This window comes from Rhinopithecus roxellana, chromosome 10 (genome assembly GCF_007565055.1).
Source record: "Rhinopithecus roxellana isolate Shanxi Qingling chromosome 10, ASM756505v1, whole genome shotgun sequence".
Taxonomy (NCBI): domain Eukaryota; kingdom Metazoa; phylum Chordata; class Mammalia; order Primates; family Cercopithecidae; genus Rhinopithecus; species Rhinopithecus roxellana.
This window is the reverse complement of record NC_044558.1, coordinates 6,345,863-6,373,579: the sequence shown is the minus strand read 5'-3', so window position 1 is coordinate 6,373,579 and position 27,717 is coordinate 6,345,863. Positions and strand designations below refer to the sequence as shown.

The 27,717-nt window shown below is 48.4% G+C and overlaps 2 protein-coding genes across 9 annotated transcripts in view; one reads left to right on the top strand and one right to left on the bottom strand.

Moving 5' to 3' along the window:
- The window catches only part of FOXM1 (forkhead box M1), a 22,163-nt gene extending 7,121 nt beyond the window's left edge, over positions 1-15,042 (bottom strand). The window contains exons 1-8 of one of the 6 annotated variants that reach the window (XM_010359184.2): positions 14,791-15,042; positions 11,206-11,754; positions 8,189-8,340; positions 4,622-4,813; positions 2,549-2,677; positions 1,547-1,591; positions 888-957; positions 526-701 (exon numbers count right to left, since the gene is read on the bottom strand). In XM_010359184.2, coding sequence (XP_010357486.1) covers positions 526-701; positions 888-957; positions 1,547-1,591; positions 2,549-2,677; positions 4,622-4,813; positions 8,189-8,340; positions 11,206-11,707 — 1,266 coding nt within the window. In that variant the 5' untranslated portion in view covers positions 11,708-11,754; positions 14,791-15,042. Of the gene's footprint in view, positions 1-525; positions 702-887; positions 961-1,546; positions 1,592-2,548; positions 2,678-4,621; positions 4,814-8,188; positions 8,341-11,205; positions 11,755-14,790 lie in introns of all 6 variants that reach the window. The other 5 variants (XM_030938941.1, XM_030938942.1, XM_010359185.2 and 2 more) reach the window with 5 other exon arrangements.
- RHNO1 (RAD9-HUS1-RAD1 interacting nuclear orphan 1) lies at positions 14,277-27,717 on the top strand. Of its 3 annotated transcripts, none has more exons than XM_030938943.1 (3): positions 14,277-14,392; positions 23,222-23,473; positions 26,111-27,717. In XM_030938943.1, exons 2-3 carry the CDS (start codon positions 23,306-23,308, stop codon positions 26,663-26,665), a joined length of 723 nt encoding a protein of 240 aa, XP_030794803.1. In that variant the 5' UTR covers positions 14,277-14,392; positions 23,222-23,305; the 3' UTR covers positions 26,666-27,717. The 3 variants fall into 3 exon arrangements, with proteins under 3 accessions (XP_030794803.1, XP_030794804.1, XP_010357485.2); XM_030938944.1 differs by lacking the exon at positions 14,277-14,392 and adding an exon at positions 15,070-15,153 and having other exon boundaries at positions 23,222-23,431; XM_010359183.2 differs by lacking the exon at positions 14,277-14,392 and adding an exon at positions 15,070-15,153.

Below are 27,717 nucleotides of genomic sequence, written 5' to 3'. Positions count from 1 at the left end.
CCTGGGCTCAAGTGATTCTCCAGCCTCAGCCTTCCGAGTAGCTGGGATTACAGGCATGTGCCACCACGCCCAGCTAATTTTTGCATTTTTTAGTAGAGACGGGGTTTCACCACATTGGCCACACTGGTCTTGAACTCCCGACCTCATGATCCACCTGCTTTGGCCTCCCAAAGTGCTGGGATTACAGGCGTGAGCCACCGCGCCCAGCCAAATCCACCTCTTCCTAAGGCCTGCCTCCCTTGTGTATCTTCCTTAAGCATCCTAGCCTATCTATCACAATCACCCTTGTCTGAATTCTTACAAACTCTGCAGGTATTTATGGGCCTTCTGATACCACTTACATTGTAATCTAAATACCTTTTTAGCTCTTCTAATGCTATTACACTTCTCTATGTTTTTATGCCTTGTCTACCCAACTAGATTTATAAGCTCTCAAGGAACATTTCTCAGAGTGCTTTGCCAAGCTGAAGGTTCAACATTCTTAACTGGCCAGAATCTCTCTTCAGAGGAAAACAGGACACCCACCTTGGGGGCAATGCGGACTCGCTTGCTGTGGCGGGCAAGCTCTGAGCTCATGAGGGAGGCCGCCAGGGGTAATGGCACCTTCACCGAGGGCTGCAACACCAGTGATTGGTTCACCGGGAATTGGATGGGCACCAGATATGAGCTGACCCGTGGTAACAGTGGCTTCATCTTCCGCCCTAGGAGGAAACACGAGAGATGAGGAGCAGGGGGACTGCAGTACACCCCTTCTCAGCCCCAGGAGCTTTGCTCTCCTTCTCTGGGCTCAGATCCCTTTGAGGTAGGAACAGAATCCTGAAGTCTGGTTCCCAAAGCTATGCCCCCAGAACAAGGACCAGGCCTGAGGCCCACTTTCCCATACTAACGTGCGCCCAGGGGGAGTTCGGTTTTGATGGCCATGTTCCGGCGGAGCTCTGGATTCGGTCGTTTCTGCTGCTGCTTGTGGCAGGTGGGGAGAGAAAGAAACCTGTGTTAATAAGGTAAAGAGGGGATGGCAAAACCCCACCAGCTGCTCTGGTGGCGTGTGCTTGTATTAACCGACAGCCCAGAGAGAGGAGGCCAACCTGAGGGGATGGACGCAGGCGAGCGGCCTCCAAAACCATGATTAGTGGGCCGGTGGGTGGCCTACAGACACGTGATGGCAGAGTGGCACTACTGCCTCACCCACGTGTCCTCAACACCCCTGGGGGATGCCAGAGCAGGTAGCTATATGCGTGACAAAGAAAAGCTAGGCACAAAAGTGAGCGAGCGCACTGCCGCCCGTGAGGCCGGTGCCATGCGCTTGTGGCCGCTGCGGCATGCTCCCCTGCCATGCCCCGCTCTGCTCAGCGTGCCCCTGTGATGCCCATGGGAGGGAGGGACGTGGGTGTGTGCCCGAGCCTCAGGGTGTTCTGTGTCTGGAGCTGGTAGTCACATGGCCATAGGCACCCTTCCCCACATCACAGCTTGTCTCTGTCCATAAAGCCATGCTGAGCAGTGAAAGGAAAACACGGCCAAGCCCCGAGCCAGAGGGAAAGAACCTTACTGAGTCCAAGTGCTCGGGCAATTGTGGAGACCCTGGGTCCAGTGGCTGGTGGCGGCCAGGCATTGTGGGAGAGAAAGGAGATGAAGTTACCACCAACTGTGGTCCATTTGACCAGATCGGGAAAAACACCGATTCCTGACTGATGGCAAAAGACACCCCAGACAACTGTCCCTCCCAGGAGAATGGCTGCAGCCTTATAGGGACTCTGGAATACCAAAATAGCTTCTTTCTGAAAAGACGTTCTGGTAGCTCAGCTTCTGGTCTCCAGCCTAAGGAAGGGCTTTTTTTTTTTTTTTTTTTTTTTTGACGGAGTTTCACTCTTATTGCCCAGGCTGGACTGCAGTGGTACGATTTCAGCTCTCCACAACCTCTGGCTCCTGGGTTCAAGGGATTCTCCTGCCTCAGCCTCCCAGGTAGCTGGGATTACAGGCATGCGCCACCACACCCGGCTAATTTTGTATTTTTAGTAGAGACGGGGTTTCTCCATGTTGGTCAGGCTGGTCTCAAACTCCCGACCTCAGGTGATCCACCTGCCTCGGCCTCCCAAAGTGCTGGGATTACAGGCGTGAGCCACCACACCCGGCAGGAAGGGCTTTTTTTAGAGCAAGCATTCCCAGAATCATCTGAGATGCTTGCTAAAAATACAAATTCCTGGGCCCATCCCAGAAGCACTAAATCAAGAACCCCAAGAGAGGGGTCTGGGAAGCTGTGTTTTAACAATGTCCCAGGCAATTCCCATTCATAGGGAAGTTAGGAAAACACTGCCCTGGGAAGCCCTCTCTGTTGGGTCAGAACAGTCCTCTCCTTGCTCTGGTCTAGCACAAAAATGTGTCATTTGGTATTTGTCAACTGTACTTAATTCAGTGGGTTTTGTGCAAGTCACTAATTGGGTAGCTGGCTTCTAACTCTCCCCCGATCAAATGAACGCATCACTAGCAGAACTTGTTTCCTTTTGAGATGGCTCCAACTTAGGCCCTATTTAGAGAAAAGCAGGGCATTCACCTTAAACACCTGGTCCAATGTCAAGTAGCGGTTGGCACTGGGGTGAATGGTCCAGAAGGAGACCTTGCCATTGGCAGACGTCTCCCGGACAAACATGTCATGCAGGGAAAGGTTGTGGCGGATGGAGTTCTGGAAGAAGAGCAAGACAACTGGTTATCAGCTACTTTAGATTCAGAAACATCACCCTTCAAACACATGGGGAAACCAGCCTTAGGCCCCTCCCACTGTGCTTAGCACACGCTTCGTCTGGTGTCTTTGTAGCCCTGTCTCCCAGCAACTCTCCTCACACTCCACACCGCAGAGCTGTCACCCTCAGCCATAAACCCATCTATTCTACGGGTATAAAGACTGATGCCAACCTTAGATTGTGATAAAGAAAAGACCTGGATAGCTGTCAGGGGCTAGAAAAGCAGAGTAAGACTGTGAGGCAGTGATCAATAGCAAGACAGGTGGGTCAGAGAAATTAAGAAACTAGGGAATTAGGCCTGGCATGGTGGCTCACGCCTATAACCCCAGGACTGTGGGAGGCCGAGGCGAGTGGATCACTTGAGGCCAGGAGTTTGAGACCAGCCTAGCAAACATGGTGAAACCCTGTCTCTGTCAAAAATATAAAAATTAGCCAGGCATGGTGGCACATGCCTGTAGTCCCAACTAGTCGGGAGGCTGAGGCAGGAGAATCACTTGAACCTGGGAGGCAGAGGTTGAAGCAAGCCAAGACTGTGTCACTGCACTTCAGCCTGGTCGACAGAGTGAGGCCCTGCCTCAAACAAACAAACAAGCAAACAGGAAACTAGGAAATTAAGGCTGGGTGTGGTGGCTCACATCTGTAATCACAGTGCACTGAAAGGCTAAGGCAGGAGGAGTGCTTGAGACTAGGAGTTCAGACCAGCCTGGGCAACATAGTAACCAGCCTGGGCAACATAGTAACCAGCCTGGGCAACATAGTAACCAGCCTGGGCAACATAGTAACCAGCCTGGGCAACTGTCTTTACAACAACAACAACAAAAATTAGTGGACTGTGGTAGTGCACCTGTTATCCCAACTACTTGGGAGGTTGAGGAGGGAAGAGCTTGAGCCCAGGGGGCTAAGGCTGTACTCCAGCCCAGGCAACAGAGTGAGACCCTGTCTCAAAAAACAAACAAACAAAAAACCAAACAAACAAAAAAAAACTAGGAAAGTAAGCTGATGGAAGGGAGTAAAGTTAGTTAAGAGTTCTACCATGAGGGGCCAGGTGCAGTGGCTCATGCCTGTAATCCCAGCACTTTGGGAGGCCGAGACAGGCAGATCATTTGATGTTAGGAGTTCGAGACCACCCTGACCAACATGGTCAAACCCGTCTCTACTAAAAATACAAAAACAATTAGCCAAGTGTGGTGGTGGGTGCCTGTAGTCCCAGCTACTCGGGAGGCTGAGGCAGGAGAATCGCTTGAACCTCGTAGTTGAAGGTTGCAGTGACCTGAGATCTGCCATTGCACTCCAGCCTGGGTGACAGAGCGAGACTCTGTCTCAAAAAAAAGAAAGAGTTCTACCATGAGGACAACAAAGCACACTTGGCTTGGAACTGAGCACCCATGAGAAGACCTCATTTGTGGCTCTGACACCGACCAACTGGGTGAGCTACGTTGACTCCCAGGCATCTTGGTCTTTCCATGAATGAAGTAAAAGGAAAACCCCTGCCCACTAGAAATGGTATGTGACGCTATAGGAGATGACATCTTGGGTCATAAGGTTCACAGCATTCTTTTTTTTAATCAAGACATTTTCATAAAACTACTTAGCCACTCTAGCTGCTGCATCTAGGACTGCTGTTCAGTGTAGCAGAAAAGTGGGCTTGAGTGCTACATTGAAGACTCTTCATGAACTTGAGGTAGTAACAGATGAAGTAGTTAAAGAGCTCTTGTGAATGATTTTGCCTGGATTCAATAAGATTGAGTCACGACCCAAAAGATATGTTTATCATTCTAGTATCCTTTGCACTTAACTGCTGTCCCAGATACAAGTTGCAGCACAGCACTGGAGACAGACTGTCAGGCTGGACTGACCTTGATTTTGGTTGCATTGGGACATATTACCTTCCAGCCTGGCTTGGCAATGTGCTTAAAATAGGGAAAGTGGTCCTCTATCCAAGTATAGATGTCTTTCAAGGTCATGCGCTTCCTCTCAGTGCTGTTGATGGCGAATTGTATCATGGCCATGTAAGAGTAGGGTGGCCGCTCAGACACAGAGTTCTGCCAGGACGTTGATGGTCTCAAAGGTTCCTCAACCTGAGGATTATGACAAAGGGAATGACACGAAAGAGTTCATGAGAACTACCCCAACCCAAGCCCTTAAAGAACATCTAGAGAAACCTTTATCCCATAGGATGGTACTAGAAACAAACTCATCTGAGACCACTATCTCATAGAATACAAGTTTAGAGTTGGGAAGGATCTTGGAGATGATCTAGCCTAGACCCTAGGCAATAAGAAACTGTCATCGTTCATTTTGTTGAATTTGGAGAAAATCCAGTCCCTTCCAGCTGCAATTTCTCAGGAAAGTTTGAGTATGTACTTTGATTCTCAAAGCATTGATGTTACACTAAAACCACGCCCATTTTTCAGACTTGTGGGTCAAGAAACCTAGGTCTTAGTCCCATTTCTATTCCTGATGTGTTGTGAATAAACCCATCTCATTTCAATGTTTGTATGAGAGAAATATTCCCAAGAGTATGAGTCAGACAATGCCTGCAAAGCACACAGTTAGCTAAGTTTTAGGCAAAGATCTGATCATTCACATTTTTTCTTTTTTTGAGACAGGGTCTCACTGTGTCACCCAGGATAGAGTGTAGTGGCCAGATCACAGCTCACTGCAGCCTTGACCTCCCCAGGCTCAGGTGATCCTTCTGTCTCAGCCTCCAAGTAGCTGGGACTACAGGCATAAACCACCACGCCTGGCTATTTTTTTTTTTTAGATGGAGTTTCACTCTTGTTGCCCAGTCTGGAGTGCAATGGTGCAATCTTGGCTCACTGCAACCTCTGCCTCCTGGGTTCAAGCGATTCTCCTGTCTCAGCCTCCCAAGTAGCTGGGATTACAGGTGCCTGCCACCACGCCCGGCTACTTTTTTTGTATTTTTAGTGGAGATGGGGTTTCACAATATTGGCTAAGCTAGTCTCGAACTCCTGACCTCAGGTGATCCACCTGCCTTGGCCTCCCAGAGTGATGGGATTACAGGCGTGAGCCATTGTGTCCGGCTATTTTGTTTTTTTTTTGTATTTTTAGTAGAGACCAGGGTTTTGCCATGTTGCCCAGGCTGCCCTAGAACTCTTGCACTCAAGTAATCTGCCCACCTTGGCCTCCCAAAGTGCTGGGATTACAATTGTGAGCCACCATGCTCACATTTTTAAAAACTGAGATATTACTTTCTAAAGTACACAAATTTTATGTTTATAGCACAAGTAACATTTACTTACGTACACATACATGTACAGTTTCACTTTTTTTTTTTTTTTTGAGACGGAGTTTTGCTCTTGCTGCCCAGGTTGGAGTGCAATGGCGCGATCTTGGCTCACCACAAGCTCTGCCTCCTGGGTTCAAGTGATTCTCCTGCCTCAGTCTCCTGAGTAGCTGGGATTACAGGCATGTACCACCACGCCCAGCTAATTTTGTATTGTTAGTAGAGGCGGGGTTTCTCCATGTTGGTCAGGCTGGTCTCGAATTCCTGACCTCAGGTGATCCACCCACCTCGGCCTCCCAAAGCCCTGCGATTACAAGCATGAGTTATTGCGCCTGGCCAGATTTTCACTTTTAAACATTGTTGAGCTGGAGGCCATGATCCTAAGTGATTTAATGCAGGAACAGAAAAACAAATACTGCATGTTCTCACTTATAAGTAGGAACTAGGCCGGGTATGGTGGCTCACGCCTGTAATCCCAACACTTGGGGAGGCTGAGGCGGGAGGATGATGAGCTCAAGAGATTGAGACTATCCCGGCCAACATGGTGAAACCCTGTCTCTACTAAAAATAAAAAAATTAGCCGGGTGTGGTGGCGGGTGCCTGTAGTCCCAGCTACTTGGGAGGCTGAGGCAGGAGAATCACTTGAACCTGGGACGCAGAGGTTTCGGTGAGCAGAGATTGTACCACTGCACTCCAGCCTGGCGACAGAGCGAGAATCCATCTCAAAGAGAGAAAAAACAGAAAAAACAAAAACAAGGCCGGGCATGGTGGCTCACACCTGTAATCCCAGCACTGTGGGAGGCCGAGGCGAGCGGATCACGATGTCAGGAGTCTAAGACCAGCCTGGCCAACCTAGTGAAACCCCATCTCTACTAAAAATACAAAAATTAGCCAGGCGTGGCGGCGGGCACCTGTAATCCCAGCTACTCAGGAGGTTGAGGCAGGAGAATCGCTTGACCTGGGAGGTGGAGGTAGCAATGAGCTGAGATCGCGCTGCTACACTCCAGCCTGGGAGACAGCAAGATTCCGCCTCAAAAAAAAAAAAGGAAGAGCTAAACATTGAGCACACATGGATACGAAAAAGGGAACAGTAGACAGCAGGGCCTACTTGAGGGTGGAGCATGGGAAGATGGGGAGATGGAAAAACTACCCAGCAGGTACTATGCTTACTACCTGGGGGACAAAATCATTTGTGCGCTAAAGCCCAGCAACACACAATATACCCATGTAACACACCTGCGCATGTGCCCCCGAACCTAAAATAAAAGTTGAGAAGAAAAGAAAATAAAGGTTGCTGAATGAATGATTAACACATATATACAATAGAATCTAGATGTATTATATTGGTAACTGTGGAAAAAAAACAACCCAGACTACACAATTGGATTCAATTTTGATTGCTAGGGATGTATTTAAAATTCGTATCTAGGCCAGGCTGGTGGTTCATGCCTGTAATCCCAGCACTTTGGGAGGCTGAGGCAGGAGGATCCCTAGAGCCCAGGAATTTGAAATCAGCCTGGGCAGCAGGGCAAAACCCCATCTCTACAAAAAATACAAAAATTAGCTGGGCATGGTGGCGTGCACCTGAGTCCCAGCTACTCGGAAGACTGAGGTGGGAGGATCAGCTGAGCCTGGGAGGTCGAGGTGGGAGGATCAGCTGAGCCTGGGAGGTCGAGGTGGGAGGATCAGCTAGGCCTAGGAGGTCGAGGCTGCAGAGAGCCATGATTGCACCATTGCGCTCCAGCCTGGGCAGCAGAGCAAGACGCTGTCTTAAAAAAAAAATGTATATATAAACTGACTTTATCTGCTATTAATATTATATCTTCTAATAAAATTACCTTATTATATTATATTCAATTTATACTGTTCATACTGTTGGGAGACATCTTTAAAGTTCAAGTGGATTCCCAAAGTGAAGACCTCTTAATCATTTCCTGAATACCTACTAAGGACAGAATACTAAACCCAGTGCTGTTCGTTGGAATACAGAGTGAACAAGGGAATCTGCCCTCAAGGAAATTTCACAGATCGGGGAGAAAAGATCCCAGGCAGAAAAGTAGCTCAAAAGTTACACAGAATAACATGAAGTGGAGAGTTAATACCAGAACTCGGCAAGTCTGGTCCATCAGGCCACTTGATCCATTTCCCTACCTAGGAATTCCCTGCACTGGATCTGATTTCTTTAGTGAGGGACAGAACAATTCACCTTAACCTGTCTCTGCTCCAGGTGACAATTCTCCTTCTCCTCCATCTCTTGCTTGATGCTGCAGGAGCCCAGTCCATCAGAACTCATCTTTCGGAGCCACTGGATGTTGGATAGGCTCTTGTTGATAGTGCAGCCTGCTGCCTCACCATCTGCTAGAGGGAAAATCATCCGACACCCCACTTAGCTGCCTCATCAGATGCCCAGTATGTCCATCAGAATTGGTGGCTAGCAGGCTGGGTGCAGTGGCTCACACCTGTAATCCTAGCACTTTGGGAGGGCGAGGCGGGTGGACCTCCCAAGGTCAGGAGTTCAAGACTAGCCTGGCCAACATGGTGAAACCCCATCTCTACCAAAAATACAAAATTAGCTGGGTGTGGTGGCACACACCTGTAGTCCCAACTACTCAGGAGGCTGAGATAGGAGAATCGCTCGAACCTGGGAGGCGGAGGCTGCAGTGAGTCAACACTGCGCCATTGCACTCCAGCCTGGTTGAGACAGAGTGAGACTCTGTCTCAAAAAAAAAAAAAAAAAAAAAAGAGGCTGGGTGCGGTGGCTCAAGCCTGTAATCCCAGCACTTTGGGAGGCTGAGACGGGCGGATCACGAGGTCAGGAGATTGAGATCATCCTGGCTAACACGGTGAAACTCCGTCTCTACTAAAAGATACAAAAAACTAGCTGGGCGAGATGGTGGGCACCTGTAGTCCCAGCTACTCAGGAGGCTGAGGCAGGAGAATGGCGTAAACCCAGGAGGCGGAGCTTGCAGTGAGCTGAGATCCCGCCACTGTACTCCAGCCTGGACGACAAAGCGAGACTCCATCTCAAAAAAAAAAAAAAAGAAAGAAAGAATTGGTGGCTAGGGATCACTTGTCCAAGACCTCAACCTTCAGGGACGGAGAACACATGCTGAATCTATCGTGGCTCTAAGTTACTCTGCCCCATTATGCATTTCAGGAAAACTGTAGGAGCATAGCTCAAATTGCATTTCAAGCTGAGCCACACTGAGCCTTAGAGATCAATCAAGGCAGCCTTACAAAAGAATTATTGAGATCTGCACACCAAAAAAGTCACTTTTCAGCCTGGGCAATATAGTGGGACCCCATCTCTGCAAAAAGAAAAGAAAAAATTAACTGGGCATGATGGTGCATGCCTGTAGTCCCAGCTACTTGGGAGGCTGAGGTGGGAGAATGGCTTGAGTCCAGGTGTTCGAGGCTAGAGTGAGCCGTGATTGCGCCACTGCACTCTAGCCTGGGTGACAGAGTGAGACCCCATCTCTAAAGAAAAAGTCATTTTCCTCCTCTTCCTTTAGCTTTCTCCCTTATCAAGAAGGAAAATGAGGCCAGGTGCAGTGGCTCACGCCTGTAATCCCAGCACTTTGGGAGAACGAGGTGGGCGAATCACCTGAGGTCAGGAGTTCAAGATCAGCCTGGCTAACATGGCGAAACCCTGTCTCTACTTAAAGGAGAATCACTTGAAATCAGGAGGTAGAGGTCGCAGTGAGCTGAGATTGCACCACTGCACTCCAGCCTGGGCAAGAGAGCAAGACTCCATCTCAAAAAAAAAAAAAAAAAAGAAGGAAAATGAAGTCAGGCGCTGTGGTTCATGCCTGTAATCCCAGCACCTTGGGAGGCCCATATGGTTGGATCCCTTGAGCTCAGGAGTCTGAGACCAGCCTGGGCAACATAGTGAGACCCCTTCCTCATTTATTTATTTTTTGAGACCCCTTCTTTTTTTCATTTTCATTTTTTTTTTTTGAGACAGAGTCTCGCTCTGTGGCCAGGCTGGAGTGCAGTGGCACAATCTCGGCTCACTGCAACCTCTGCCTCCCAGGTTCAGCGATTTTCCTGCCTCAGCCTCCAGAGTGGCTGGGACTACAGGCGCCTGCCACCACGCCTGGCTAATTTTTGTCTTTTTGGTAGAGACGGGGTTTCACCATTTTGGCCAGGATGGTCTCGATCTCTTGACCTCATGATCTGCCCGCCTTGGCCTCCCAAAGTCCTGGGATTACAGGTGTGAGCCACTGCACCCAGCTGAAACCCCGTCTTAATAAAAATAAATAAATAAAAACATTTTTTTAATAGAAATTTTGTTGTTGTTGTTGTGGTTTTTTTTTTTTTTGAGACAGAGTCTCATTCTGTTGGCCAGGCTGGAGTGCAATGGTGCAATCTTGGCTCACAGCAACCTCCGACTCCTGGGTTCAAGCAATTCTCCTGCTTCGGTCTCCCAAGTGGCTGGGATTACAGGGGCCTGCCACCATGCCCAGCTAATTTTTTGTATTTTTAGTAGAGATGGGGTTTCACCATGTTGGCCAGGCTGGTCTCAAACTCCTGACCTCAGGTGATCCACCTGCCTTGGCCTCCCAAAGTGCTGGGATTATAGGCGTGAGCCACCGCGCCTAGCCAAGTTTTTTTTTAAGGAAGGAAAATGATTTTTACTTTCTTTTGGGTCAATGGGAAGGATAAACAGAGATAATCCTTTTCCAACATAAAGAAAGCAACAAAAATTCTAAATTATAATTGTAACCCGTTCAACAGCACCCAAAGGAGCTGGGTCAAGCTTTCAGGATGAAGTCAAGACTTTCATTGGCTCAGGCTAGATGCCTGATTGTTCTGGTTTTTTTGAGACACAGTCTTGCTCTGTCACCCAGGCTTGAGTGCCGTGGTGCGATCTTGGCTCACTGCGGCCACCTCCTCCTGACCTGGGCAACATAGTGAGGCGATTCTCCTGCCTCAGTCTCCAGAGTAGCTGGGACTACAGACGTGTGCCACCACGCTCGGCTAGTTTTTTAAATATTTTTAGTTGAGACAGGTTTCACCATGCCATGTTGGCCAGGCTAGTCTCGAACTGCTGACCTCAAGTGATCTGCCTGCTTCAGCCTCCTAAAGTGCTGGGATTACAGGGGTGAGCCACTGTGCTCGGCCAGATGCCTGACTGTTGCAAGCATCAAGACTGACTACAGACCTTGCCACTGGAGAGAAAAGGCTGGGCTCCCTCACCCCTTTCCCTGGAAGACCACATACCACAGGTCTCCTGTTTCTGCTCGCAAAGGGCTCCAGGTGGTCTAGGAAGATTCCCATCCCTAGCTGCAGGTTTTGGTCCCAAGGTCTCCAGGGTCACTTCTGTCCTTTTGGCATCATAGCTGGTTTGGGTCTGAGGCTGGAGTCCTGGAGGCTGAGTTGGGGCTCCCCCACAACTGATGAGGATGAATTTGTTGGGCCCATTACTGCCACTCTCTTTTCCTTTGGCAGTCAGTGCCGTGATGATGCTGTGGATATCAGCATTGTTGGGGATAGCCACTACTTGGGTGTTGGGCATGGTGGGGTGGTTAATAATCTTGATCCCAGCTGGAAACTTGCAAGTGTTGGACTCTGCCACTTCCTTGGAGGCCTCTGCTTGATTAGGCTCCTGTTGGGCAGGGGATCTCTTAGGTTCCTCCTCTGATGTTTCACTTGGGGCATTTTGAACAGGAAGGGGCAGCCTCCGTCTTTTGAGAATCAATGGCCGACGGGGGCTGGTTTTCATTATGAATCTGCGTTTTCACTCTCCATTGAGAATCACAAGTGTCGACCCTGGAAAATGCAAACACCAGCAAGATGTTAGAGATTTTTTAGGCTGAGAAGAGGTTCTTTTAGAGAAAGGTGCTCCTCTTCATATGATCAGGAACATGAGCCTAAAGGCCCAGGTAAACACTCCATGGACTTTTGTAAAGACCTCAGATAATAAGGAGGTAAGCTTTACTGACAAAAGAAGGCTAAAATTACAGCAGACAGAAGCAATTCAAAGGGTAAAAATGGGCCTGGGCTGGAGATAGACAAAGATCTCCTTCTTGAAGCTTCAGAATATTTAGCTACAGAAGCGGATGGGAGGCCGGGCGCGGTGGCTCAAACCTGTAATCCCAGCACTTTGGGAGGCTGAGACGGGCGGATCACGAGGTCAGGAGATCGAGACCATCCTGGCTAACACGGTGAAACCCCGTCTCTACTAAAAATACAAAAAACTAGCCGGGCGAGCGTGGCGGGCGCCTGTAGTCCCAGTTACTCGGGAGGCTGAGGCAGGAGAATGGCGTGAACCCGGGAGGCGGAGCTTGCAGTGAGCTGAGATCTGGCCACTGCACTCCAGCCTGGGCTACAGAGCGAGACTCCGTCTCAAAAAAAAAAAAAAAAAAAAAAAAAAAAAAAAAAAAAAAAAAAAAAAAAAAAAAGAAGTGGATGGGATAGCCACAAATATGTGGAAATCTTTTTTTTTTTTTTTTGAGGCAGAGTCTCACTCTGTCACCAGGGCTGGAGTGCAGTGGCCGGATCTCAGCTCACTGCAAGCTCCGCCTCCCGGGTTTACGCCATTCTCCTGCCTCAGCCTCCCGAGTAGCTGGGATTACAGGCGCCCGCCACTTCGCCCGGCTAGTTTTTGTATTTTTAGTAGAGACGGGGTTTCACCGTGTTAGCCAGGATGGTCTCGATCTCCTGACCTCGTGATCCGCCCGTCTCGGCCTCCCAAAGTGCTGGGATTACAGGCTTGAGCCACCGCGCCCGGCCGGAAATCTTTATAATTGCCTACTATAATATAAATAGATCACTTGCAATGACTGTATGGACAGGAATGGAAGATGCTAGAATAGGAAAGCATATGGTAGTTAGGAGTCCTGACAAAACTCTGATCCCATAATCCATTCTAAGATAAGGCCTTTTAATTTTTTTTTTTTTTTTTTTTGAGACAGAGTCTCACTCTGTCACCCAGGCTGGAATGCAGTGGCACAATCTCAGCCCACTGCAACCTCTGCCACCTGGGTTTAAGCGATTCCCATGCCTCAGCCTCCTGAGTAGGTGGGATTACAGGCGCCCGCCACCACACCTGGTTAATTTTTGTATTTTTAGTAGAGACAGGGTTTCACTATGTTGCTCAGGCTGGTCTTGAACTCAGGTGATCCACCTGGCTCGGCCTCCCAAAGTGCTAGGATTACAGGCATGAGTTACCGCACCTGGCCAAGCCTTTTAATTTTTATGTTACTTCATAAATAGGACCAGTGTACACAGAATCAGGGAAGAAAGGCAGGTTGTACTATTGCCACACTACTGGAAAAATCATCTCCCAGTTTACAAAACCTCACATAAAATGGAAACCTCTATTGAAGGCCCATGTAAAGTTGTGCAGCTTGTTCACTGAACAACTTTAGAGGGTGACATTTATTTCACAGGCTATTATACTTGCTCTAATTTAAAAAGAATGTGTTCTTTTACAATTCGTACTGTATTTAGACAGTGGCACTTTAGTACTTGCATGTGGTTATACATATTTTAACTTTCTAAGCATGACATTTTATTAATTTCTTTTCCAGAAAAAAGACTATAACCCCTGTCTCCTTACTACCAGAATGAGCTATCATCAATACACTAAGGTGGTTCTAAAATGCTAACAGCATAGTCTTTTTTTTTTTAAAGTCTTTTGTTGATTTTTTTAAATTTTTTTTTTTTTTTTGAGGGGGAGTTTCACTCTTGTCACCCAGGCTGGAGTGCAATGGCGCAATCTCAGCTCACTGCAACCTCCACCTCCCGGGTTGAAGCGATTCTCCTGCCTCAGCTTCCCGAGTAGCTGCGATTACAGGTACCCACCACCATGCCAGGCTAACTTTTTTTTTTTTTTTAAGTAGAAACAGGGTTTCACCATGTTTACCAGGCTGGTCTTAAACTCCTCAGATGATCCACCCGCCTCGGCCACCCAAAGTGCTGGGATTACAGGCGTGAACCACTGCACCCAGCCTTTTGTTGATTTTAATAGATACATGGAATACTCTACCATTAAGCAAAATTGTATAATTCTATTTCATGGACCTTTGGGAGACAGAGGAATTGGCTGTCTCTTTTTTAGGACACTTATTCTCTCCCTGAAAAGCAACTGTGATTTTTTTGACATTTGTCACCTGCAGAGTTCACAGGCCCTCCACAGCTCCACCTTCAAATCTCAGTTTTACTTTCACTTCAGATCTTTCCAGGCTTCCCTCTCTCCCCGCATCGATCAGTAGATATGATTCCTCTTTTTCCGCAGGATATCTAGGTCTTAATTTTTTCTTCTACTTCCTGACCAGCCTGATATTATTATTGCCAACACTTTCTTGCTCGGGAAACTTCCAGAGTGGTCCTCTGAGCCATCTCCGTCCTGAGCGGGGAAATATTGCTGCATTCTCAGGAACCAGGAGAAGGGCCCTGCAAATGGGTAAGATGGAGGCAGTGTTGCCTAGTGGTGAGAGAGCCTGGGAGCAAGGGAGTATGTGTGCAGGTTGGTCTTTGACTCAACGCACTACAAGCTCAGTCTTCATCTCAGCTACAGTCGGCCTAAGAAAGGCCACCCCAGCCCTCCCGAGGCCGTGGGCAGGGTGCAGAGGTCAGACTTCCAGGGAAGGCCAAGGGGCGCTTTAAGTAGTGAGAAGGCCCCGGCCAGGAGGTTGGATGCAGAACACATTTGCACCCCGGCTTAGATTCTTCCCGTGTGGCCCAAACCTCCACTCGTGGCCCGTGCCCTGCTGCTAGACGCCCTGACCTCCGCGCCCGGAGGCCTCGCTCCCCGCCTGTGCCCAGGCCAGGCCTGGGACTCCATTCCTGTATCCCGCTCACCTCCAGACTGCAGTCGCCGCCGCCGTTGGGCCGTGGCTCCGAAGGCGGGCTCCGGGCTCCTCCAACCTGCGGGCCAAGCCAGGGCCCCGGACGGGGGCTCGCGCCGGACCGGCCGGGTCCCCGGCGGTGCGGGCGGGGTGGGAACCCCGGGGGATCCCGGGAGGGGAGGGGGTCCCGGGCCGGGGCCGGGGGTGGGGTCTGGCACCGGAGCTTTCAGTTGGTTCCGCTGTTTGAAATTGGCGCCGGCGGAGCGTTAAGGTCACGTGACGGAACGTCGCCAATCGGCGCCGGCCTTGTCTCGGCATTCCGGGCTCGAAGGCTGTGCGGTCTGACAGGAGCTGCGGCCCGGTCCGGCCCGGGCTGGTAAGGCGGGCGGCAGGCCGGCTTGTGGGGGAGGAAGTGGCCGTGGGGCCTGGGAGGGGCCGGAGGGGTTCCCGCCGCGTGGGTGGACGAGCGGAGGGACAGTTTCGGGATGTGCGGCAGCGGCGCGATAGGCCCGGGTCCCTGGGTCCGCTTTCCCCGCCGCCCTAGTCACGCCAGGCGACACGCCCCCGCTGCCCCTCAGGTTGCTCTGCTCCCCTTTTCCAAGGTCGGCTTCAGTTGATTTCCTTCCTGGGGAAAATCGTACCCCATTTTCGTACAGTGAAGGATCGTCTGCTGCCCCCGATTAGACTGAGGGTTCTTTGAGGGCTGCGTATTAGCTCAGCTTTCTTCCATCTTGAAAAAAATGTCAGCCCCAGGAACCCAACCTCAGCGCGAAATCTTCAAGTGCTGACCCGTCTTTGGTCCCTCCCAAAGCCAAGCCTTCGGCTGTGGTAGACGGTGGTGCTTTATTTATTTCCTCAGTCAACCAGTCTAGTTGAGCAACGGCTCTGCCAGGCCCCGCTAGGCCCTGAAGATACAATGGCAGACAAGGTTCTTTCCTTGCCCTGGGCTCATAGTCCAATCGTGGAAGAGGGGCACTGACATTTTAAAAGAATCAAATAGGCCGGGCGCGGTGGCTCACGCCCGTAATCGCAGCACTTTGGGAGGCCGAGGCAGGCGGATCACCTGAGGTCAGGAGTTCGAGACCAACCTGGCGAACATGGTGAAACCCCATCTCTACTACTAATAAAAAAAAAATTAGCCGGGCATGGCGGCACATGCCTGTAGTCCCAGTTACTTGGGAGGCTGAGGCAGGAGAATTGCTGGAACCTGGGAGGCGGAGGTTGCAGTGAGCCAAGACTGCACTGCTGCACTCTCCAGCCTGGGCAACAAAGTGAGACTCTGTCTCAAAAAAAATTTAAAAATTAAAAAAAAAATAAAATAATCAAATAAACAAATGTGGGCTGGGCATAGTGGCCCCCGCCTGTAATCCCAGCACTTTAGGAGGCCGAGGCGGGTGGATCATTTGAGGTCACGAGTTCGAGACCAGCCTGGCCAACATAGCGAAACCGCTTTTCTACTAAAAATTAGCCGCGCGTGGTGGTGCATGCCTGTAGTCTCTGGAGGCTGAGGTGGAAGGATCACCTGAAGCCGAGAGGTGGAGGCTATGGTGAGCCGTGATCACACCACTGCACTCCAGCCTGGGCGACAGGAAGATACCGTCTCCAAAACGAACAAACAAATGTGGCATTATTGCTGTAAAGTGAAACAGTAGAGGTTAATGATACTTTGAGTATTTACAATAAGATCTTGAGAGGTAAGACAGGAAAGGCTTTTCTAATGAGAGCTTGGTGTGAGAGCTGATGCCTTTTACAAAGAAAGGAGGGAGCCCCGCTGAGCAGAGGGAATCAGGCGTGCAAAGGCTGGATGGATGGCAGGAGGAAGCACAGTGAGTACAAAGGCGAAGGAATATCTGAGGAGTTTGAGCTGATTACCTGAATGGAGTGTGGTGTGAGTTGAAGCTAGAGTCAGGGGAAGTGCGGCCTTAGCCATACAGAGAAGTTTTGTGCTTGTCCAAGATATTAAAGGAAGCCAATCATAAGCTTCAAGCAGAAGTGAACCCAGGTCAGATTTGCATTTTAAAAGGTCAGTCTATAGTGGGCTTTGCTAGAGTGGATTAGGGCAGAACAGTTGGATATTGCAGTACTCCAGGCAAGAACTGCTGGAGCTTAAAAAAGGGTGGCGGCGAGAGAGAGAAGAGAAAGAAGGAGACAGCGTGAAAAAGGGGCATTACGAAAACATGGTTAAGAGGTAAAGTTGACAGGGCTTGTGGTGGGTTGGATGGGAGAAGTGTCAAGATTTTTGGCTGCATAACTGAAGGAATAATGACACCATTCCCTGACCAAGGGCCCTGGAAGATAATCACTTTGGCCAAGGGGTGGGGGTGGAGTTATCAAGGGAATGATCGTGAATTCAGTTTTTGTTTTTTTACTACAAAACAATGCTCAGAATGAGTTGTTTTTTTCAAAAAAAAAAACTTCATATATTTATTTTTATTTATCTTTTTATTTTTTAGAGACAGGGTGTTACTCTGTCCCCCAGGCTGAAGTTCAGTGGCATGACCTTGGCTCACTACAACCTCAACCTCCTGGGCTCAGGTGATCCTCCCACCTCAGCCTCCTGAATGGCTGGGACTACAGGCACACACCACTACACCCAGCTAATTTTTTTCCCCCCCGAGACGGAGTCTCGCTCTGTTGCCTGGACTGGAGTGCAGTGGCGTGATCTCGGCTCACTGCAAGCTCCGCCTCCCGGGTTCACGCCATTCTCCTGCCTCAGCCTCCTGAGTAGCTGGGACCACAGGTGCCCACCATCACGCCTGGCTAATTTTTTTGTATTTTTAGTAGAGACGGGGTTTCACCATGTTAGCCAGGATGGTCTCGATCCCCTGACCTCGTGATCAGCCCACCTCGGCCTCCCAAACTGCTGGGATTACAGGTGTAGGCCACCGTGCCTGGCCTAATTTTTGTATTTTTTATAGAGACAGGGTCTCACTCTGTTGCCCAGATTGATCTTGAACTCCTGGGCTCAGGTGATCCTCCCACCTTTACTTCCCAAAGTGTTGGCATTACAGGCATGAGCCACTGTGCCTGGCCAAGTTCAGTTTTGAACTTGTTGAATTTTTTTTTTCTTTTCTTTTTTTGAAAGAGTTCTGACTCTGTCACCCAGGCTGGAGTTCAGTAGCACGATCTCAGCTCGCCACAACCTCCGCCTCCTGGGCTCAAGTGATCTGCCCACCTCAGCCTCCTAAGTAGCTGGAACTACAGGTGCACACAACCGCGTCCACCTAATTTTTTGTAGAGTTTGGGTTTCACTGTATTTCCCAGGCTGGTCTCAAACTCATGAGCTCAAGTGATCCACCCACCCTGACCTCTGAAAGTACTGGGATTACAGGTGAGCCACTGTGCTGTGCCTTACACATGTTGAATTTGAGGTGCATTTGAAGTATCTAGTTGCGGCCGGGCGCTGTGGCCTGCACCTGTAATCCCAGCACTTTGGGAGGCCGAGGCGGGCGGATCACGAGGTCAGGAGATCGAGACCATCCTGGCTAACACGGTGAAACCCCGTCTCCACTAAAAATACAAAAAATTAGCCGGGCGTGGTGGTGGGCACCTGTAGTCCTAGCTACTTGGGAGGCTGAGTCAGGAGAATGGCGTGAACCTGGGAGGCAGAGCTTGCAGTGAGCTGAGATCGCACCACTGCACTCCAGCCTGGGCGACAGAGTGAGAATCAATCTCAAAAAAAAAAAAAAGAAAGAAATATCTAGTTGCTGTTGCTGTTCAGGTAGGTCGTGGGATATTTGGGTCCCAAACGTAAGGAATTCTAAAATGAATATGTAAATATCGAAGTCATCTACTTCTAGGTGGGTATACAGGCAGATGAGTTTGCCAGAGAAAAGTGAGAACAGCTCCAAGTGAGAACAGCTCCAAAGCACAACCAGAGGGGAAGGACTTAGATAGCAGAGTGAACTGACCTCTAATTAGAGCAGAAAGAAGTTAAACACTGACATGCATAGGTTTGTATGTTTGTTTTCTGGAAAATGAGAGTATTTCCTTTGATGTCTTATGTATTCTTTGTCAAGTAGGAAGTAAAGTCATTTGTTAAGAGAAAAGGGATATTCTGAAGCTCTAAGAAAGTGGGCAGGGTATGGTGATTCACACCTGGAATCCAAGCACTTCGGGAGACTGAGGCAGGAGAATCACTTGAGCCCAGGAGTTCAAGACCAGTCTGGACAACATAGCAAGACCCCATCTCTACAAAAAATAAAATAAGAAACTAATCAGCTGTGGTGGTGCTTGTCTATATTCCCAGCTATTTGAGAGGCTGAGGCAAGAGGATCTATTGAGCCCAGGAGTTTGAGGCTGCAGTGAGCAATGATCGTGTCACTGTACTCCAGCCTGAGCGACAGAACAGGACCCCTTCTCTAAAAATGATTTTAAAAATGTTCAGTCTGGGCGCGGTGGCTCACGCCTGTAATCCCAGCACTTTGGGAGGCCGAGGTGGGCAGATCACCTGAGGTCAGGAGTTCAAGACCAGCCTGGCCAACATGGTGAAACCCCATCTCTACTAAAAAATACTACAATTAGTTGGGCGTGGTGAGGGTGCCTGTAATCCCGGCTACTTGGGAGGCTGAGGCAGGAGAATTACTTGGACCCAGGAGGAGGTTTCAGTGAGCCGGATTGCGCCACTGCACTCCAGCCTGGGCATCAGAGTGAGACTTCGTTTCAAAACAAAGAAAAAAATTTTCCACTTTATTTATTTATTATTTATTTATTTATTTATTTAGAGATAGGGTCTGTCTGTCACCTAGGCTAGAGTGCAGTAGCACAGTCATAGCTCACCACATCTTCAAATTCCTGGGCTCAAGTGATCCTCCCACCTCAGCCTCCCAAGTAGCTGGGACTACAGGTGCATGCCACCATGCCCAGCTAATTATTCTTTTACATTTTTAGTAGAGACAAGGTCTCACTATGTTGCCCAGGCTGGTCTTGAACTCCTGTCCTCAAGCAGTTCTCCCACCTCAGCCTCCTAAAGTTCTGGGATTACAGGCGTAAGCTACTGCACCTAGCTTAGAGAAATGTTAAGATAATCTTTGTGGAGAATGAGTTGATCAAGGAAACAGGATTGCTGAGCAACGTACTGATGACTTTCAGCAAGTCATGAATTTCAAAACTATAGCTGTAGCAGGACGAGCCGCAGACAAAACTCAAGACACTGAGTTAAAGAAGGAAGGGGTTTATTTGGCTGGGGGCATCAGCAAGACTTCTGTCTCAAGAGCCAAGCTCCCCGAGTGAGTAATTTCTGTCCCTTTTCAGGGCTCACCACTCTAAGGGGGTGCACGTGAGAGGGTCGTGATCGATTGAGGAAGTAGGGGGTACGTGACTGGGGGCTGCATGCACCAGTAATTAGATCAGAACAAAACAGGATAGGGATTTTACAGTGCATTTCTATACAATGTCTGTAATCTATAGATAAGAGAACCAATTAGGTCAGGGGTCGATCTTTAACTACCAGCCCCAGTGTGTGGCTCTGGGCTGTCTGCTTGTGGATTTCATTTCTGCCTTTTAGTTTTTACTTTTTCTTTCTTTGGAGGCAGAAATTGGGCATAAGACAATATGAGGGGTGGTCTCCTCTCTTATAGCCATTGCTACCACTGTCATCTTTCCACTGGATTCCTGTGGTAGCTTTTTGTTTATTTTCTAGACTGAATCTTGCTCTGTTGCCCAGGCTGGAGTGCAGTGGTGTGATCTCCGCTCACTGCAACCTCTGCCTCCCGTGTTCAAGCGATTCTCCTGTCTCAGCCTCCTGAGTAGCTGGGATTATAGGTGTTTGCCATGACGCCTGGCTAATTTTTCTATTTTTAGTAGAGACGGAGTTTCACCATGTTGGGCAGATTGGTCTTGAACTCCTGACTTCAAGTAATCTGCCCCCCTCAGCCCCCTAAAGTGCTGGGATTACAGGCGTGAGCCACCATGCCCCGCCAAAGTTTCTATTCTTAAGGAACTAACATGTTATGGAAAACACAAAAAATATATATATCCATTTGTTCATTCATTCATTAGAAAAATATTTACTGAGCGCCTGTGCTAGGCACTGTTCCAGGTGCTGAAAATATATACCAGAGAATAACATGCCCTCTGCCCTTGTGGTGCTTACATTCTAGTTGGAAAGGAATAAAAAGTATAGAGAGGCCGGGCACATGCTGTAATCCTAGCTACTTGGGAGGCTGAGGTGGGAGGATCGCCTGAGCCTGGGCGGTTAAGGCTATAGTGAGCCATGATCATGTTGTCTCGAAAAAAAAGAAAATGGGAACACTAGCTGGCTGGATATTTGTTAATGTTAAAGCATTTATGTATTTATTTAGTCGTATTAATGGGAATCATAGAATATATTTTCTTTTTGGCCGGGCGTGGTGGCTCAAGCCTGTAATCCCAGCACTTTGGGAGGCTGAGACGGGCGGATCACAAGGTCAGGAGATTGAGACCATCCTGGCTAACACGGTGAAACCCCGTCTCTACTAAAAGATACAAAAAACTAGCCAGGCGAGGTGGCGGGCGCCTGTAGTCCCAGCTACTCCGGAGGCTGAGGCAGGAGAATGGCATAAACCCGGGAGGCAGAGCTTGCAGTGAGCTGAGATCCGGCCACTGCACTCCAGCCTGGGCGACAGAGCGAGACTCCATCTCAAAAAAAAAAAAAAAAAAAAAAAGAATATATTTTCTTTTTCTTTTCTTTTCTTTTTTTTTTTGAGATGGAGTTTCACTCTTGTTGCCCAGGCTAGAGTGCAGTGGTGTGATCTCTGCTCACCGCAACCTCTGCTTCCTGGGTTCAAGCGATTCTTCTGCCTCAGCCTCCGAGTAGCTGGGATTACAGGCATGCGCCACCACGCCCAGCTAATTTTGTATTTTTCTTAGAGACAGGGTTTCTCCACGTGGTCAGGCTGGTCTCGAACTCCCGACCTCAGGTGATCCACTCACCTTGGCCTTCTAAAGTGCTGGGATTACAGGCATGAGCCACTGTGCCTGGCCGAATACATTTTCTTCAAAATAATCCAGGGATAGAAGAAGTGGCTGGGGTGTAAATGGGTCACGGTTAGCCTGGCTGATAGTTACTGGAGCTGGATGATCGGTACACACGGCCCATTATGTTATTCAGTCCACTTTAGTGCATATTTGACATTATCTGCAGTGAAAAAGTTTTTAAAAGCCAGGTGGGCTCAGATTCTTCTGCTTAAAGTCTAAACTCATATGGTGTCACCTGTTGTTTGTTTGTTTGTTTGTTTTGGAGATGAGTCGCTTTGTCTTCTAGGCTGGAGTGCAGTGGTGCAACCTCAGCTCACTGCAACCTCCACCTCCCAGGTTCAAGCGATTCTCCTACCTCAGTCTCCCATGTAGCTGGGATTACGGGCATGCACCACTACACTCTTTTTTATTTTTAAAATACATCTTTTTTATTTGTTTGTTTGTTTGTTTGAGACAGAGTCTAGCTCTGCTGCCCAGGTCAGAGTGCAGTTGCACAATCTCAGCTCATTGCAACCTCCAGCTCCTGGGTTCAAGTGATCCTCAGCCTCCTGAGTAGCTGGGACTACAGACATGTGCCACCACGCCTAGCTAAGCTTTGTATTTTTAGTAGAGGTGGGATTTGCCATGTTGGCCAGGCTGGCCTTGAACTCCTGGCGTAAAGTGATCAGCCCGCCTCAGCCTCCCAACGTGCTGGGATTATAGGCATGAGCCACCACTCCCAGCCTAACTTTTGTATATTGAGTAGAGACGAGGTTTCACCATGTTGGCCAGCCTGGTCTTGAACTCCCAACCTCAGGTGATCTGCCTGCCTCGGCTTCCCAAAGTGCTGGGATTACAGGCGTGAGCCCCCTCCCCCAGCCGTGTCACCTGTTTTTTTTTTTTTTTTTTTTTTTTTTACCTCATCCTGACACCATGTTTATCCTCAGTTCCTGCCATTTTTCTTTTCATACTCTGTGTCCAGATACATTGAGTTTATAATTCCCAGAATTCACAGTGCTCCTTCTTGTCCCCGTGCCCTTGTGTGCGCGCTTCCTCAGGTTGGAGTGCCCTCCTTGCTTTTTTGTTTCTTCTATGCCGTTCATGCCTAGGTCAGATATCTTCCTTTCCAGAAAGCCTCCTTTGGAATGAATGGAACCATATCATATTCTCATACTGTGTTGTAAATGTCTGTTTCCCTTTGCTAGACTTGCAGCTCCTTGAAACAGGGATGATCTCTGTATCACTACAAATGCTTGGCACTCAGTAAATGATGGTTGAATAAATGGTTATTCATCTTTAAATTCCCAGCACCCAGCATGACACTTAGCACATACTCAATAAATGTTCGTTAGATGAATGTTGAATATGAATATTGTGTTTTGTTTGGTGGTTGTAGGTGCAGGAGGCCGTGCTCCCCACAGCCTTGAGGTTTATGGTAGAATTGGCTGGCGGAGGATCAGGAGGAGCTAGGGAATTCTTTGTTCTCAGCTTTTGTTTCTTCTCTACAGGCATGGGTTGGAATTGGAGCCTATCACCCAACCCGAAGGCTAACAGCATCATGTGGTTACTAACTGTTCCTCATTCACCGGTTGATGCCTCCCAGAAAAAAACGCCGCCAGCCTTCCCAGAAAGCCCAGCTGCTGTTCCACCATCAACCACTGGAGGGCCCCAAACACAGCTGTGCATCTACACAGCTTCCCATCACTCACACTCGACAGGTGCCCAGCAAGCCCATTGACCACAGCACCATCACTTCCTGGGTAGGCCCATGGGATTATCACTTTGACTTTTTTTTTCTTTTCTTTTTTTTTTTTTTTGAGATGGAGTCTTGCTCTGTCATCCAGGCTGAGGCACAACGGTGCGATCTCGGCTCACTGCAAGCGCCACCTCCCAGGTTCATGCCATTCTTCTGCCTCAGCCTCCCGAGTGGCTGGGACTACAGGTGCCCGCCACCACGCCCAGCTAATTTTTTGTATTTTTAGTAGAGACGGGGTTTCACTGTGTTAGCCAGGAGGGTATCGATCTCCTGACCTCGTGATCTGCCTGCCTCGGCCTCCCAAAGTGCTGGGATTACAGGCGTGAGCCACCGCGCCCGGCCTACTTTGACTTTTACTCTGTTAGGTTTTCCAGAATGCTGACTCTTCTGCCCCTTGAACCAGGGCCTCCAAAGAATAAGATTCATGGGGGCAGGGGCAAGGAGTTAATGTATTCTTTCTGTCTGTGGCCAGCCATCTTCCCTGGTACATCTTCTTTTCTCAGTTCAAACTGAGGAATGGGTTAGTGGGAACTGGAGTCTTTCTCTTCCCCTATTTTCCTCTGAAAGAGTTCAGTGTAAAAGTTTTTTTTTTTTTTTTTTGAGACGGACTCTCGCTCTGTCGCCCGGGCTGGAGTGCAGTGGCTCACTGTAAGCTCTGCCTCCCAGGTTTACGCCATTCTCCTGCCTCAGCCTCCCAGGTAGCTGGGATTACAGGTGCCGCCACCTCGCCTGGCTAGTTTTTTGTATTTTTTAGTAGAGACGGAGTTTCACCGTGGTTCATTCACCAGGATGGTCTCGATCTCCTGACCTCGTGATCTGCCCGTCTCGGCCTCCCAAAGTGCTGGGATTACAGGCTTGAGCCACCGTGCCCGGCAAAAGTTTTTTACTCATTAGCTGGGTGAGAATGCCTGATCAATGGCAGAACAAGTTAAAAATGAGATTGTTCCCCAAACCTCATGTGAAAGATGAAGTATCTAGCTACTCTGTTTATTGTTTAATGGATTGAGCCTTGAAAAATAAAAATCCCATAAGAATAGCATATGTCATATTTTGACCACTTAAAAGCCCTGGGAAGAGAGGCCAGGTGTAGTGGCTCATGTTTGTAATCCTAGCACTTTGGGAGGCCAAGACAGGAGGATTGCTTGAGCCCAGGAGTTCAAGACCAGCCTAGACAACATGGCAAAACCCCATCTTGACTAAAAAATATTAATAGAAAAATTAGCTGGGCATGGTGGTGTGCACCTGTAGTCCCAACTACTTGGGAGGCTGAGGTGGGCAGATCTCTTGAGCCTAGAGGTCAAGGCTGTAGTGAGCCAAGATTTGCCACTGCACTCCAGCCTGGGCAACAGCGTGAGACCCTGTCTCAAAAAAAAAATTAAAAAAAAAAAAAAAAAAAACAGAAGCCCTGGGAAGAGAATATAGCTACTATACAACGGGAAAGTAGTGTAGTAAAAGGGCCAGACAAAAACATAAGCTTGGCTTGGGAGTATTTAATAAATGTAACTTATTCAGGACTGCTTGGAAGAACCATCCTGCTACAGGACTGTGGAAGAAACCTAAACATCAGAATCCTGTGGATGAGAGTAGGAATGAACATTTATTGAATAGTCATTATATGCCAGGTCCTCTGCTAGTTCTCATCCCCTGTGCTTGGAGTTGGCTTTTCATTATTTACTGAGGGCCTTCTTTGTTCCAGGCATTCTGCTAGGTGCTGGGAATCAAGAACAAGACCACTGGTCTCTACCCTCATGAAGTTTAAAGATAAGTTATATCTAGGCCAGTCATTGTGGCTCACGCCTGTAATCCCAGCACTTTGGGAGGCTGAGGCGGGTGGATCACTTGAGGTCAGGAGTTTGAGACCAGTCTGACCAACATGGTAAAAACCTGACTCTACTAAAAATACAAAAATTGGCTGGGCGCCGTGGCTTAAGCCTGTAATCCCAGCACTTTGGGAGGCCAAGGCAGGTGGATCACCTGAGGTCAGGAGTTCAAGGTCAACCTGGTCAAAATGGTAAAATCCCGTCTCTACTAAAAATACAAAAAGTAGCTGGGCATGGTGGTGCGTGCCTGTAATCCCAGCTACACGGGAAGCTGAGGCAGGAGAATCGCTTGCATCAGGGAGGCAGAAGTTGCAGTGAGCAGAGCAGAGTGCCATTGCACTCCAGCCTGGGTGACAAGAGCGAAACTCTGTCTCAAAAACAAACAAACAAACAAAAAAATATACATATATATATAGCTGGGCGTGGTGGCAGGCGCCTGTAGTCCTGGCTACTCAGGAAGCTGAAGCAGGAGAATCGCCTGAACCCGGGAGGCAGAAGTTGCAGTGAGCTGAGATGATGCCGCTGCACTCCAGTCTAGATGTCGGACTGAGACTCCATCCCGGGGAAGACACGTTATATCCCTGTGGTGTGATGCCGTGAAAGAGACATCACCCCCTTTCCTACACACGAGGAGGCTGGCGGCCAGAGAGATGGAGTCATTTGCCCAAAGCATCCTGTTGTTATCCCATTAGACAGCTGTTTTAGTTTTGTGTTCATTACTACATTAGACCCCAATGTAAGAGTCTGGTCATCAGATATAGTTTCCTCTCTTAGGTTAGTACTTAGGCTCAGCTCACTTTTTCTTTTTTTTTTTTTTTAAGGTATCACCTGATTTTGATACAACAGCGGGAAGCTTGTTGCCAGCCTACCGGAAACACCACCACCAATACCGGGCAAGACATTCAAGTCGAAAATCTACCACCTCCAAGTTTCCACATCTAACTTTTGAGAGTCCGCAGTCTTCCAATTCAGAGACATTGGGGATCCCCTTAATCCGGGAGTGCCCCAGTGAATCAGAAAAGGATGTTTCCAGAAGACCCTTAGTTCCAGTGCTCAGTCCCCAAAGCTGTGGGGACATGTCAGCACAGGCACTTCAGAGCTTACCTTATGTGTTCATTCCACCTGATATCCAGACCCCAGAGTCATCGTCTGTGAAGGAAGTACTCATTCCCCGAGATCAGAAGGAAAACAGCCTTCCAAGCTGCTCTCTTCACACTGGCACTCCTGATAGCCCAGAGCCTGGACCTGTTCTGGTTGAAGACACCCCCGAAGACAAGTATGGAATAAAGGTCACGTGGAGGAGACGACAGCACCTGCTTGCTTACCTCAGGGAGAGAGGGAAGCTGAGCAGAAGCCAATTCCTTGTGAAAAGCTGACTACCATCAGCAGTCTCAATAGAAAAGACACATGTTTTTTGGAGTCATAAAGGAATTCAATTCCCAGGGTTTTTTTTGTTTGTTTGTTTTATTTTGTTTTTTTTTTTTTTTGAGATGTAATATCGCTCTGTTGCCCAGGCTGGAGTTCAGTGGTATGATCTCATCTCACTGCAACCTCCACTTCCTGGGTTCAAGCGATGCTCCTGCCTCAGCCTCCCCAGTAGCTGGGATTACAGGCACCTGCCACCATGCCTGGCTAATTTTTTTGTATTTGTAGTAGAGATGAGGTTTCTCCATGTTGGCCAGGCTGGTCTCAAAATCCTGACCTCAAGTCATCTGCTGGCCTGGACCTTCCAAAGTGCTGGGATTACAGGTGTGAGCCACCACACCCAGCCGAGATTTGTTTTCTAAGATACTTTGTGTCATGAACAGTTGAGTTTAGTGTCATGAACTATTCACTTGATATTTTTCTTGTATTAACTGTTTAAATTTTTAAAATATCTTGTAGTAACTCTTTAAAATGTATGTAAGTAAATGGCTGCAGAAAGTTTTTTTAGAGAATCCTGCTTCTGTCAGTAATACAGCAATATTACCCCATCCACTAAAGGTCTTTGTCTCCTTAACCACTACTCATTAACCCTTTAATCACCTCATTCAAACCAATTCATTCTGCGTTTTTGAGGACCAGCTCTTGTCAGGCTCAGTGGCAGCTTCTATGACCTGATGGATGGAAAAAAATCAAACTCTTTGACTATGGTTGACTGCCACCTCTGCAACCTTGACTCATCTGCTGAAAAGGCAAGAAGAAGAAAGGGCAGCAAGCCCTGTTTTAGGGACTATATGAGATCAGGGAAGATAAAGGGGACATAGATGAGTTCTTTAGGATTGCCTATGTTTTGAGTTTTTGTTTCTAACTGAAGAAATCTGTCAATATTAAATAGGGTGGGAAAATGATTTCTTTGAGTAACTGTTCAACTGTGTATAAATAAATAAGGAAAGTTTTCAATGAATATTACTTATTGTAATTAATGCAGAAGGACTTCCCCAGTCAA

Coding starts and splice junctions, on each gene's coding strand:
- RHNO1 (XM_030938943.1), top strand. CDS start 23,306: ATGCCTCCCAGAAAAAAACGCCGCCAGCCTTCCCAGAAAGCCCAGCTG. Junction 23,474..26,110: donor ACAGCACCATCACTTCCTGG/GTAGGCCCATGG, acceptor TTTTTTTTTAAG/GTATCACCTGATTTTGATAC.